Raw genomic sequence first — 13,841 nt, forward strand, 5'->3', positions numbered from 1 at the left:
TATGGGACAATCTCAGAATCATCAGTGATGATCAGGGAGTGAAAGGAGCCAGGCACAAGGCTTACACGCAAAATTCTGGAACGTGCAAACTATTCTTAACGGCAGAAAGCCGATCAGGTTGCTGCCAATGAAGGTGCCAAGAGGAAGGCATCGTGAAGGGGTGCAGGACCCCGCTGGGGGTGATTTTTAAACATTCATTTTTGAGAGAGAGAAGGAGGGGCACCTGGGTGGCTCAGTCGGTTAAGCGTCCGACTTCGGCTCAGGTCATGATCTCGCGGTCCGTGAGTTCAAGCCCCGCGTCGGGCTCTGTGCTCACAGCTCAGAGCCTGGAGCCTGCTTCGGATTCTGTGTCTCCCTCTCTCTCTGCTCCTCCCCCACTCATGCTCTGTGTCTCTCTCAAAAATAAATAAACATTAAAAAATTTTTTAAATAAAATTTAAAAAAAGAAAGAGAGAAAAGTATAAGACTTCAGCGTATGCTCAAGGATCTGCACAAATTCTCATTGTTGCCGTCATGAGTGGAAATGGCCCAGCCCTGTGGAGGGAATCAGGCAGAAGCTGAAGAAAATGCCCTAGAACCCAGCAAGGATCCTTCTAGTAAATCGGCCTTCCATGAGTGATACCTATACAGAGCTAAGGATTCATCATGGCACAATTTGTAACAGCAACGAGCTGGAAACGACCTAAATGCCCAGGCACAGGGGATTTGCTGTATAAACTATGGCTGGTCTCAGCAATGAATATTACACACCTGTGCAAAAGAACGCACAAGGACAAGGCAGCACAATGCTGACAATATGGGAAGACCTCCGAGATATTTCGCAAAGGCAAGAGCAAGGTGCAAACCTGCCTGGGGAGGAAGCTTTGGTTTGTGTAGAAAGACGAGAGATGATGAGGATGGGTAGACCCTTTGCAGGGAAACATAAACAATAAATAACTTGTTCCCGTGGTGGCCACTGGGGAGCCATGGTAGACAAAGGAGGGAGATAGTTTCTGTCATTTACCTTTCCATGCCTGTTGAATTTTGTATTTGTTAATAGTGTTTAAAGGTAAGTGTTTGATCAAAAAAGGAAACGTATAGGGGTGCCTGGGTGGCTCAGTTGGTTAAGTGTCGACTTCAGCTCCGGTCATGATCTCACAGTTTGTGAGTTTGAATCCTGTGTCGGGCTCTGTGCTGACAGGTCAGAGCCTGGAGCCTGCTTTGGATTCAGTGTCTCCCTCTCTCTCTGCCCCTCCCCTGCTTGCCCTCTGTCTCTCTCTCTCTCTCTCTCAAAAATAAAAAATTAACAATTTTTTTTAATTAAAAAAATGCATATCCCTTGCGGAGAAAGAGGATCTCTTTTGCATTGTTGGTGGGAATGCAAGCTGGTGCAGCCACTCTGGAAAACAGTATGGAGGTTCCTCAAAAAACTAAAAATAGAACTACCCTACGACCCAGCAATTGCACTACTAGGCATTTATCCAAGGGATACAGGTGTGCTGTTTCAAAGGGGCACATGCACCCCCATGTTTATAGCAGCACTATCGACAATAGCCAAAGTATGGAAAGAACCCAAATGTCTATCAATGGATGAATGGATAAAGAAGATGTGGTATATATATACAATGGAGTATTACTTGGCAATCAAGAAGAATGAAATCTTGCCATTTGCAATGACGTGGATGGAACTGGAGGGTATTATGCTGAGTGAAATTAGCCAGTCAGAGAAAGACAAAAATCCTATGACTTCACTCATATGAGGACTTTAAGAGACAAAACAGATGAACATAAGGGAAGGGAAACAAAAATAATATAAAAACAGGGAGGGGGACAAAACAGAAGAGACTCTTACATATGGGGAACAAACTGAGGGTTACTGGAGGGGTTGTGGGAGGGGGGATGGGCTAAATGGGTCAGGGGCACTAAGGAATCTACTGCTGAAATCATTGTTGCACTAGATGCTAACTAATTTGGATGTAAATTTTGAACAATAAAAAATAAAGTTTAAAAAAATGCATATCCTTAAAAAAAAAAGAAAGGAAACATTTAAGCACTTGGGATGGGAGAGGAAATAGTAACCAGAGCTGCTGTTCAGAGGTTGACCGTGAACCAACGCAATCATATTGATCATGAGAAGAGCAAACACATCCAGCGCTCAGCAGTGCAATCTGGCTTTGTTTGCTTACCACCACCCCCCCCCCTGCTCACAAGGCCCTAGGATCATCCTCCAATGAGGCTGAGAAAAGGGAAATGGGATCTAGCCTCTGGCTGGGGATGGGGGGGGCGGCGATACTTGCACAGAGCCTACAGAGACCCCCTTCCTGTTTATTTTTCTCCCCAGCACACATCGCACTGTGTTGTGGTGCCTATTTTTCTTATTTATCTTGTGCTTGTCCATTTCTCCCATTGGTATATCAGCTCTCAAAGGGCTGGAGTTGGTTGTCTTGATCACTGCTGGGTCCCCAGTGCCTGGCCCACAATAGGTACTGGAATTCATTCATCCATCCATTCATTCATCCATTCCTTCCTTCCTTCCCTCATCCATTCATTCATCCATCCATTCCTTCCTTCCTTCCTTCCCTCATCCATTCATTCATTCCTTCATTCATCCACCCATTCATCCATTCCTTCCTTCCTTCCCTCATCCATTCATTCATTCCTTCATTCATCCATCCATTCCTTCCTTCCTTCATTCATCCATTCATTCATTCACCCATTCATTCATCCATTCCTTCCTTCCTTCATCCATGCATCCATCCATCCATTCATGAATTCGAAGAAAGAGCCTTAGGAGGGTTGGGAGCAGGAACAATGAGGGGCAGGAGACAAGGCACAGGAGGCCGGGGCCTGAACCTTGTGGCATCTGGGTTCCATGGGAGTGAGTGGCTTGGGTCATTTGCAGGATAAAGTGACAGGAGCAGAATCTTGGGCCACTGCATGGAGCACTGGAAAGACGGAGGTGCTGGTGGCCCAGATGGAGAAGGGGGTGAGCTGGATGGGAGCAGCTGAGGTGGTGACTGCCAGGACAGCTGAGGAAGGGTGATGATCCAAACTGGGGTGTGGCCAGAGTGTGGCCCAGGAGCCAGGATTAAAGCCTTCAAGGTCTCAAGGAGGAAGAAGGACAGTCAGGGAGGGGGCAGCCCAGGGGTGGCGCCGCCAACCAGGAAGTCAGCCAGGCCTAATTGAATGGTGGTAACAGAGAGGAAGGGATGCCTAGCCAGGACCAGTTGACCCAGCTGGGCTTCCCTGGGCGGGGGCTGCCAGGAACAGGAGCCACGAGATGGAGGGGGGGTGGAAGGGCAGGAGGGAGGAGCAGGGGCTCAGAGGAGGGGCCAGGGCAGCATTCCACAATAGAGCCAAAAGAGGGGCAGGGAAGCTTAACAAACGTTAGGACACACCCCCTGCCCCCCCCCCCCCCCCCCCCGCCCCGTTCCTCCTTCTGCTCCAGCTGAAGCGGTCACCCTGACCTACCTGGCTCCAAAGCCCTGCTGAGCCTGGGGCCTTTCCTTCCCATTCATACCCCCCCCTCCCTTCTCACCTGTCCTCCCTGCTCCCCCTCCTCTGGCCCCTCTCTTGCTCTCCCAGCACTCATTTTCCAGGACTCCTTTCTACCTTCCCATTTCCTGCCCCCAGCCTGGGAAAACTGAGGCCCAGCGCACGGAGTTCACCCGTGCCCAAGGCGCACAGCTCCAGGGCTGGGGCTTCTGCCTCCCCAGTCCAAACATTCTACGCCATTTAAAGCTCATAACCCCAGGAGCTGGGGACTATTATTAGCCTCATCTTACGGATGGGGGAACTGAGGCCCAGAGAGATGATGTTCCAAGGAACTATTAGTGGGATTTGAACCTGTTCCTGCCCCACCCACACCAACGTCCAGGCTCTTGGCCTCAGCCCGGTGGAGACAAAGCAAAAGGTCTGCTGCCACCTGGTGGACAGTCTAGGCAGCGCCGTTTGGATGGGGTCGTCTCTTCCAGAGAAAAGGGCCAGAGCCAGGAGGAGGCAGGCCTGGTCCCTTGACCACACTCCACCCCTCATGCTCCTTTCCCGCCAATTTTCCGAATTTTCAACACCTGCGGATCCATGAAAAAGGCACTGCCTAACCCATTTCCTGCTCACGACTTCTTTAAGTGCAGAAAGACCCTGGATGTCAATTCTAACACACGTGAAAAATGAAAGACCACAAAGACAATGCTGTAATTATAAAAAACAGCACAAAATGCACTTTTTTGATCTCTTAACTGATTTGGAAAGCAATTGTAGGGGCGCCTGGGTGGCTCAGTCGGTTAAAATACCAAATTTGGCTTAAGTCATGATCTCCTGGTTGAGGAGTTCGTGCCCCGAATCGGGCTCCGTGATGGCAGTATGGAGCCTGCTTCAGATTCTCTCTTTCCCTCTCTCTCTCTCCGCCCCTCTCCCACTTAGATTCTCTCTCAAAATACATAAGTGAAACTCAAAAAAAAGCAATTGTATAAAAATTATATTAATTCCATCATTAGGTCTATAGCATGTAGACATGTAATATATTTGACGATAATACAAACAGAGGTGAGTAAAGTCGTATAGGAATGAAGAAATGACACCAGGTAGTAATGCTAATCCACAAACACAAGTGGAGGGAACCAGAAATGCAAATGGAGAAGATTAATATAACAAACTTTATAAATACATACTTGTCCTCCTTTAATTTCTCATGATGCTTTAACAGACATATGGTTGTAAGTAACAATTATAGCCATGCATTGTTAGGTTTGTAACACATAAGAGATGTAATATGTATAGCAGTAATAGCACAATAATAACAATAATTTGGGACAAAAGGGGGAAGAGGAAATGAGTTCTATAGGAGCTACTATAGGAGTAATGGCATCTCATTAAAATGAAGGCAGCATAAATCGTAAATAGATTGTAAATTAAGATGTATGTGTTAGGGGCGCCTGGGTGGCTCAGTTGGTTAAGCATCCTACTCTTGGTTTCAATTCGGGTCAAGATCTTGAGATTCATGAGTTTGAGCCCCATGTCAGGCTCTGTGCTGACAGTGTGGGGCCTGCTTGGGATTCTCTTGCTCTCTCCCTCTCTCTCCACCCCTCCCCTACTCTCACTCAAAATAAATAAATCAACTAAAAAACAAAAAAACAAGCACATAAAACACCGATGGATGTGTGAAGCCCTAGAGCATCCACTAAGGAAATAACTTAAAAAATACAGTAGGCTTGAGGGTGCCTGGGTAGCTCAGTCCGTTAAGCATCCAGCTTCAGCTCAGGTCATGATCTCACGGTTTGTGGGTTTGAGCCCCGCGTCGGGCTCTGTGCTGACAGCTCAGAGCTTGGAACCTGCTTTCAGATTTGGATTCTGCTTCCCCCTCTTTCTCTGCCCCCCTCCCCTACTCATGCTCTATCTCTCTGTCTCAAAAATAAATATATATAAATATATAAATAAATGTATACACACACACACACACACACACACACACACACATACAGTAGGCTTGGGGCGCCTGGGTGTCTCAGTTGGTTAAGTGTCTGACTCCTGGTTTCAGCTCAGGTTAGTGAGTTTGAGCCCCACCTCAGACTCTGCACTGCTGGTGTGGAGCCTGCTTGGGATTCTCTCTCTCCCTCTCTCTCTCTCTGCCCACCCTCCCCCCCCCCCCCCCCCCGCTAGCTCGTGTTCTCTCTCTAAATAAACACGTAAACTTAAAAAAAAAGTTAAAAGGAAAATAAAAACAAAACAAAAATATATAGAGTACGTTCACGGTGCCTGCTTGCGAGTTAGAGCCCCACCTTGAGTATAGAGATCACTTAAAAAATAAAATCTTAAAAAATAATAAAAAATATTATATAGTAAAAAAAACAATTAAAAGAATTAAAATGTTACACTAGAAAAGTCATTTCATGCAATATAAAGCAGTAAAGACATAAATTCTAAAAACAAACGAAGAAAGAAAGAAAGAAAGAAAGAAAGAAAGAAAGAAACAAACAAACAAACAAACAAACAAACAAATACATTCCACACAGGAGCATCACGGTAAGTGGAACGCTCGGACTGCCACCCAGACACCCCTAGGCTGCCTACAACTCCCAGCGTGCCTGGCGCTCCCAGGCTCCCTTACTGGTCAAGGTGGAAGGGGAGGGGCTACGAGACCTACCTCCTGCGAGTTGCAGTCTAGCTGCGAACGAAGGCGGGGCTGTGTGAGGTTGGTGGATCCGGAGGCAATGAAAAAGCAGATCTGGTTGAGCGCCGGGCCGACAAACCAATGGGCGTGCGGCTTGCGGGAGGCGGGACTTCCGTCAACGAAGTCCTGGTGAGCGGCTGCGCGAGGGCTGCCACTTCCTTTCTTGGGTGGCGGCGAGAGCGGAGGGTGCGCCATGAAGGCCTCGGGCACAGTAAGGCGAGCGCGGTGGGGCAGGGGGCCGGGGAGTGCGGTGCGGAACGAATCCGGGGCCCCGGCAGGTGGCGTGGGCCGGGTAGAGGGAGCGTGCGCCCGGCTTCGTCCCTCGCCACGCGCGCCACTGCCTTCAGGTGCAGCCAACATGGCGGCCATCGCGGGCGCCGCGTGGGGAGGCTAATGCCATGCTCCCGGCCCGCTTGGGAATCACGGGGCCCGAAGAGGCCGGGCCTCCTTTCCGGGGGAAGGGACAAGTGGCGCGACTTGGACGCTCGACCGACGGGACCTTGTTGAGCCTCCGAGCCTCAGTTTTCCCATTGGCGAAGAGGACCCAGTGGGAGGGTGCAATAATACTACCCCTCTCGGCGTGGCTGTGAGAAGTAGAAGAAAACTATAAACCCGAGCTGACACCGGGAGTGCGAGCCTTATCTGTGACAAGTGCTAGGTGAAATCAGAGGGCGCTGTGGCGCAGAGATGGAAGAGCAAGTCCCCGGGACCAAGGGGGTCATGTGCAGCCCTCCAGCCTCAGGCCAGCCGCATCGGTCCCTTCCTGAACGGGTGGTCCGCGGGGCTGATGAGTCAGATTGAGAGGTGGGAGTATGAGCCGAGTTGGCGATACTTGGGGCTATCATATAAGCAAAACAGCAAGTCCGTGAGAGATACGTTCCTTTGTACTATATCGCAGAGTTTGGCCTTGGCCGACATACTTGTCTGTGCATCCGTGTCAACAGGGAGTTTCCACTGGGAAGTCCAAACCCCTTGGACTGCTGCTGGGAAAACTGAGGTAGTTGCAGTTCCTGTGGCAGCAGTGCTGAGAGTCCAGGGCTGGGGAGGGCGCTGGATTTTTTTTTTTTTTTTCCTGGTTCTGCCTGGAGCGTGCTGTGCGATCCCAGGCTGGTGACTGTCTTTGGGCTCCCGAGTGGAAGAGAACTTTGGGAAGACGTAGTCAGAGTCAGCCGCAAAGATGCAACGGAGTTAGGAGGCTGCAGGCCTGGGCTTCAGCTTTTCCCAGGAACGTAAACGGAAGGAGGAAGGACAGTGAGATTGATAGCCCTGCCCAGCTTTCTGGAGCCGAGGCAAAGGGTACACAGGCACCTTAGTGAATCCTCCCTGCCCTCAACCCCTGTTGTGGAAAGGCTGGGACAGTGGCGTGGCTCCTTCATCAGGATTCCACACGGATGCCCTGGGAGGGGACAGTCTTCTCGCTCTCCTGCTCCATATTGGGAAAGGGAGCAGGGTCAATCTTCACGGTTGCCTCAGAGCTCTGGGTCAGGCGTCATCTCGCCCCTGTTTCTCTTTCAGCTGCGAGAGTACAAGGTGGTGGGGCGCTGTCTGCCCACCCCCAAGTGCCGCACTCCTCCGCTGTATCGCATGCGAATCTTTGCACCTAATCATGTTGTCGCCAAGTCCCGCTTCTGGTATTTTGTGTCTCAGCTGAAGAAGATGAAGAAGTCTTCAGGGGAAATTGTCTACTGTGGGCAGGTACGGGGCGTCTGAGACAGGGTGAGGTCTGGAGCGGGTTTACACGTTCCTGTGGGGGCCTTCCTCACTGCACAGAGTTCCCAGACTTCATAACCCCTGGCCTGTTCCGTATGTGCTGTTTAGGCCCTAGGTCAGGATGGGACGGATCCCTCGGTGCCCTTTTCCTAACGAAAGAGCCCAAGGCCCAGAAGGGTGTGGCTGGCATGCCGGGACACCTTGGCTGAGGCCCGCACCTTTGCTGGACCTCATCTACGAAGGTGCCGTCACTTAGGCACGTTTGCTGTGTTGGGCACTGGACTCTGCGTCATATGGCCGCACAGGGTGGCAGCTGGTTTTTGGTCTAGATAGACCTGGGTGGGTGGCGTTTGGGAGGAGCCTGGAGCTGGTGGTCCACATGGGGGGAACATCCAGGCCTGGACTGCTGTGTACCCCCGGCTGTTAAACGGTGGGAATTTGTCCTAGGACAGCAGGTTTTCCTCGTGTGCTTTAAAATTCAAAGACTGGGAAATAGGCGCAGGAGAGGCCTGGGGCTGGGCTGCCCTTGGAGCAGCAGGGGCAGATGATCAGCCAGGGTGGTAGGAGTTGGGCTCGAGCCCGCTCACTACGCTTGCCTCAGCCGGTTTCTTTGGCAGGTGTTCGAGAAATCCCCCTTGCGGGTGAAGAACTTCGGCATCTGGCTGCGCTACGACTCCCGCAGCGGCACCCACAACATGTACCGGGAGTACCGGGACCTGACGACCGCGGGCGCCGTCACCCAGTGCTGTAAGCTTCCGGTGGCCACAACCTGGTTTCTCCTTTAGACTCACCTCGCAGGCGTCTGCAGCTCATCCGCCTGTGTCCGCCCACTCCTTCAGACTGAGGCAGGACGGGGACTGGGTGGTCCCAGGCATGGCGGTTGGGATGCAGAGGCAGTGTTTGTGTTTGCCAAGGGGACAGGAGTGGAAAGGAAGTTCCGGGTGCATCTTTTTCTGGAGCCTGGCAGCAGGGGGACCTTTGGAGTTGATCACTCGTGTGGCGATAATTCCCACCCAGAATCCAGCCGGGGCCCTGTCAGGATGTGGTGCCAGTGGCCCCAAGTGCTCCCAGGGCAGGTTGCCTGCCGGGGCCAAAACCGAAGCGCCTCAACCCAAGAACTGCTGTTTCTTGTAATAGCGGTTTAAACAGAGGTGCTAACAGCAAGTGGATCTCGTCGCCTTTGGGGGGCTGTGGCCGTGCTCCTCAAAGTGAATTGAGAGGTTCTACAGCCCTGGTGGCCCATGCCCGTTGGGGTCCTTCCGGGTCAGTACTTGACGGGGGGGGGTTTAAGGAGTGCGTGCACCCCCGGCACACGTTCACCTTCACCCTCCTGCAGACCGAGACATGGGTGCCCGGCACCGTGCCCGGGCCCACTCGATCCAGATCATGAAGGTGGAGGAGATCGCAGCCAGCAAGTGCCGCCGCCCGGCAGTCAAGCAGTTCCACGTGAGTGCCCTGGGGGCCCTGCTGGGTGGGCTGGGCTGAGGGGGGGGGGTCTCCCCCGGAACATGGAGCTGGCCTAGCTGCTCCCCTGTCCCCCAGCCTTGGGAGCCGCAGGGAGGCACCGGGTTTGACGCAGGAGCCCGGTGGGGGGTGGCCACACCTCAGTGGCCCCTGGAAGAAAGGTTAAGAGGCTTCGTCCCCCTCACCCATCTCTCCTTACCACAGGACTCCAAGATCAAGTTCCCGCTGCCCCACCGGGTCCTGCGTCGCCAGCACAAGCCACGCTTCACCACCAAGAGGCCCAACACCTTCTTTTAGATGCAGAGCCTCCCTGGCCCCAGGTCCGCCCAAATAAACTCCTTGGGAAAACCCGGGTGCTCAGACACGCTTGTATTCTTTGTACACCCTGCAGAGCTCAAAAGGGCGCAGCCAAGCTGTGAGTTCTCTGCTCTGGGAGGGGTCTTTCTCTCTTGAAATGGGACCCAGACACTTGATTTCTCCAGAAGGGGAGCTCTAGAAATGAGAAGGCCACACCCCCTGGGACTTCATCCAGCAAGGGGCTGTCATGGGCCGGGTCCTAGAGCCAGAGGGCCCATTTTTCAGCCCCATCGGCTGGCCCTCTGCTGTGAGCTTTGTAGCCTGTTGCAGGCCAAAAGGTTTGGCCCCTAAACCCGTTCCACCTGCCTTGTGAGGCACAGGCCTCAACCCTCCCCACGGCTGTGGTAAGCTGTGGCACTTGGATGCCTGGAAGGAATCGGGATGTTAGGGTTGGCTCATTCCACCTACGAGTTTTCCCTTCCAGGCTTAGAACCCTAGTCTCTGGTTCCGGGATCCTCAGAGCAGACGTGAGGGGGCACCTGAGAGGGCTGTGAGCTGTGGTAGTTTGTCCTTCACTGGCTTGGGGGCCCCTCAAAGGAGACCCTAATCCTGCCCCAGGAGGTAAAGGACTCACTGGGTATCTGTCTCCAGGCAACCGCTTACAGCCTGGGGAATTCTAGGCACGAGGCTAATCCCACCCTGGCTGAGCCCGTCAGGAGGCCGACACAGCTAGGAAGGAGCAAGGATCTTGGGAGGCATCTGTCCTTGGTGTGTGACCTTGAGCGGCCCCGGCCCTTTGAGCCTCGATGTTCTCAGAAGATGAGGGCACGGAGCAGATTGAATTTACTCCGTTGACAGTACTGGGGAAAGTCGCAGCTACGGGCACTGGGGGCAAAGGTCAGTCAGGATCGCCTTCTGTTGCGGGGAGCCGGGGAATGAGAAGAAGGCAGGGCAAGTCCGTGTGGACTGGGGTGTCCCAGGCAAGGGTACGGCCTCCCCTCTCCCACTTGGGGGGAGGGGGCTAGTTGGCAGGATCAGTCTGAGTGGTTTCTGGAAAAGCAGGTCATTTCAAACTCCGCCTATGCTTGGAGCGGCACCCAAGCCAGGGTTTGTGCACAGCCAGCCGTTGTCACAGGAAAGACCCCTGAGGATGGGGTGCCAGGCTTCCGAGACCTTCGCGGCTGCCCTGCCTGCTGTTCTCGAGTGGTTCTTTCCCATCTCCAGGCCTTTGCGCTTTGATGGCTAAAGAAAAATCACTTCTTAGGATTTGAATTTGCTTTTTTCTTAGGAGGTGGGCACTTTTCTTTAAGTAAAAATACTTGTGTGGTCTCGGCTCATTACGGGGCTGCGGGTCATTTTTTAAGTTACTGTTTTGTAAAGGTCTTTATGTATGTAGGCGAAAGATGTGACAAATACGTGTTTTTCCCCGTAGATAGTACAAATACTTTTCTAGGGCACTTCATGTTTCTTAGGGTATATTTTGGGAGCCAGGCTAGAGTTTTTGAACTTTTTGCCTTGTTGATTTCATTAATCTTTTGGGACTTGGGCCAGAAACCCCTCCTCCTTCCTCAGTAATTGGATCTCTGTATCTAGATGCCCCCCACAAAGAAAAAATCCATTTCCCAGCCTTCTCATCTAGGAGTAATCATGTGATACTAGCAGTGGTGATGTCTGCCATTTCCAGGATGTCCCCATCTGGCTGGAATAGAGGCAGGATGGCCGGGGCGCCAGCAGCCCTCTTTGGCCATCGAGAAGCCACACTTGAGCAACAAAGTGGAAGGGCCTTGGACACCTGACCCTGTGTCTGCAAGATTAGAACATGGAGAAGGAGCCCCAGTCCCGCTTGGACTGGAATCTGGAGCCCTTCGGTCAATCGTGACTTGGTCTTGAGGTGGCCCTACTGGTTGTGCCTGGGGCTAGTCACTACCCACTCAGCTTTTGTTCTGTGTGAAGTGGGGGTGGGGATAGTTCAGGTGAGCTAGAGACTGGATGCATCACTGGGAGAGTGGAAGGCCAGGGCCTCGACAAACCGTCCATGTTACAGCCTGGGGGCTGGCTGGGAGGGCTCTGCCCGAACCAGCCAGACGGTGGGGTCAGTCCCACTATCGAGGGACCTTTGAACAGATGACGAGTGCACCCCAATTCCCTAACTTCCGTGTCTTCGTTCACCACCCCCTGCCCCGGCCATCTACCCATTCTTGCCTGCAGACTCCTCTACTGTGTCCCCACCCCACAGACCCTGCACAGAGCAGCTGGCAGGACGCTGGCAAGGAGGTGGAGACCGCTGAACTGGGCCCTCAGTCTCCAGAGGTAGGTGAGGTGCTGGAACCACGCAGAGCGAAAGCCCAGAGTAGGTGGCGATGGGCCCTTCGTTGTGAGGCCCGTGAGATAGGGCTGGCCTCTTGGACTTTTAACCCTCTGGCCGGCTGGGGTCCAGGGAGGGGAAGGTTCTTTTGGGATCACCCAGCCAACTCGGGTGGACAAGAATGTGGAACCCGCAAGGCCCTGGTGGGCCTCTCCTGCTTCCGGTGCTGAGACTCCCAGGTCCTGTCCCTGGGTTTGTCCAGGTGCCAAGTGTCATTCCTGGGCTGGGAGCCTTGGGGGAGAGACCTCACGAGCTGCCCCTCCTGAGTCAGGGGCTATCAGGGACAAGGGTAGGCACCAAGGCAAAAGTGGGACAAGTGGGGGTCCCAGAAGACCTGACCCAGATCCTGAAACCAAGAGAGACCGAGAATTGTGGAATCCTAGAACCCAGTTGGGGTCCTCAGGATGTAGGAATCGTGGAATCTCACAGAGCACGCCTCACCGTTAGTAAAAAAAAAAAAAAGTTTGCTTTTACTGAGTGCAAGGTAGAAGTTCAAAGACAGCCAGCCAGAAGGTCATGCTGGAGCCACAGTAGCTCATAACTAGGGAGCTGTGGGAGCACTGGGGGTGCCTGGGCAGCAGGCAGGGTTGGGGACAACAGATACCCGTGCGACAGCCCCTTGTGCGCTCAGACTGCAGCTGCCCAGCCTTCAGAGTCTCCCTGCCCCTCCTCCTCCACGGGGCTGCGTCCTGCTTGCCCCCTCCCTGTTCTGTGATGGGAACTGGGCAGTCAGGGAAGGTGAATCTCACCACCCTGCTCCCTGTACCCCCCCAGCCCCCGAGAAGATGGTCCTACACACCTCTCAGGGTTCCCAGAACACGTTCCCATCCACCCGTCTCTCCCTGCCACACAGCCGCTGCCTTGGTTGGACATGGCGGTGGGCTTTTCAGAATCTACAAATCTCATTAGGTCCCTCTGGCTCCAAACTCTCCAGTGCCCGTGGTCCCTCCCCTCCTCCCCGCCAGCGCCCTCAGAGTAAATTCCACACGCTTCACCAAGGCTCAAGGTCCCTCGTGGCTTTCCCTGGCCTCACTCTGCTCATTCCACTTGTTCCACCTCAGGGCCTTTGCACTGGCTGTTCCCCCTGCTCCAAGTGCCCCGCCCCCAAGCTTGGCTCGTTCCCCGCCTTCAGGTCTGCAATCACCTCCTCAGAGAGCTCCCCTCCCCGAAGCCCCACATAAAGTCGCCCCCCAGGCTAGCTCCATCTCCGACTTGACTTCACTCTTGTCACCCGTCAGCTTCTGAAATGTGCGGTCGGTCGTCTGCTGGCTGGGTCAGTGCCCTGTGCCGGTGAGCGGTAGGGGTCCGCCTGGATCCTGCTGCGCCCCCAGCAGCCGGGGCATGGTTCTGCCCCTCAATGAATGCGCCTCAGCCCGAGCGTCAGTCTGTAGCCTCCCACCTCACAGTAGAGAAAGGCCGGCAGGGGCCGGTAACCGCTCCCGGGACCCCCCTGGCGATGAGGACTAGTTGGCCTGCTCTGCAAAGGTTTGCATGTATTTGCATCCGTTTGCACGGCTTTTGGGGACGGGGATCCCCACCCGGATTTCCTCTTTCCCACCACATTTTCCAGGAGGGTGCATTGAGGCCGGGCCTGGAAAACATGAATGCGGAGGAAGGAAAGGAACTCGGTGTCCTCCCCACCCTCCTGGCCCGCGTTGAGGAGTGCAGGACAGCGGGCAACAGATGCCCGTGTGGCAGCCGCAGAATGGGAGTCCCGTGGGGTGGGGTGCAGGCCCGCTCCGCACCGCTCGCAGAGAGGGAGCGAGAAGGCAGTCTCCCCCCCCCCCCCCCCCCCCGCCGGACGCGAAGGGATGAAGGGGGGAGATGCTGGACCAAGCAAGAGTGGCGTGTGTCGAC

General features: G+C 53.8%; 1 protein-coding gene, 1 long non-coding RNA gene and 1 other non-coding gene across 3 annotated transcripts in view; 2 read left to right on the forward strand and 1 right to left on the reverse strand.

Annotated features, from left to right (window-relative positions):
• LOC145713446 (uncharacterized) overlaps nt 1-13,841 on the reverse strand; it is a 222,069-nt gene that overhangs the window by 96,239 nt on the left and 111,989 nt on the right. The gene's annotated exons all lie outside the window — the stretch shown is intronic.
• Nucleotides 6,226-9,684, forward strand: RPL18A (ribosomal protein L18a). The gene is made up of 5 exons (XM_081792175.1): nt 6,226-6,359; nt 7,664-7,843; nt 8,476-8,605; nt 9,195-9,304; nt 9,527-9,684. The coding sequence occupies exons 1-5, from the start codon at nt 6,342-6,344 to the stop codon at nt 9,617-9,619; spliced, it is 531 nt and encodes a 176-aa protein (XP_081648301.1). The 5' UTR covers nt 6,226-6,341; the 3' UTR covers nt 9,620-9,684.
• On the forward strand, nt 8,957-9,089 carry LOC145715320 (small nucleolar RNA SNORA68). Its single transcript, XR_014137357.1, has one exon. It is a non-coding gene; the product is annotated as a small nucleolar RNA SNORA68 (small nucleolar RNA).

This window comes from Panthera onca, chromosome A2 (assembly GCF_046562875.1).
Source record: "Panthera onca isolate mPanOnc1 chromosome A2, mPanOnc1 haplotype 2, whole genome shotgun sequence".
Taxonomy (NCBI): domain Eukaryota; kingdom Metazoa; phylum Chordata; class Mammalia; order Carnivora; family Felidae; genus Panthera; species Panthera onca.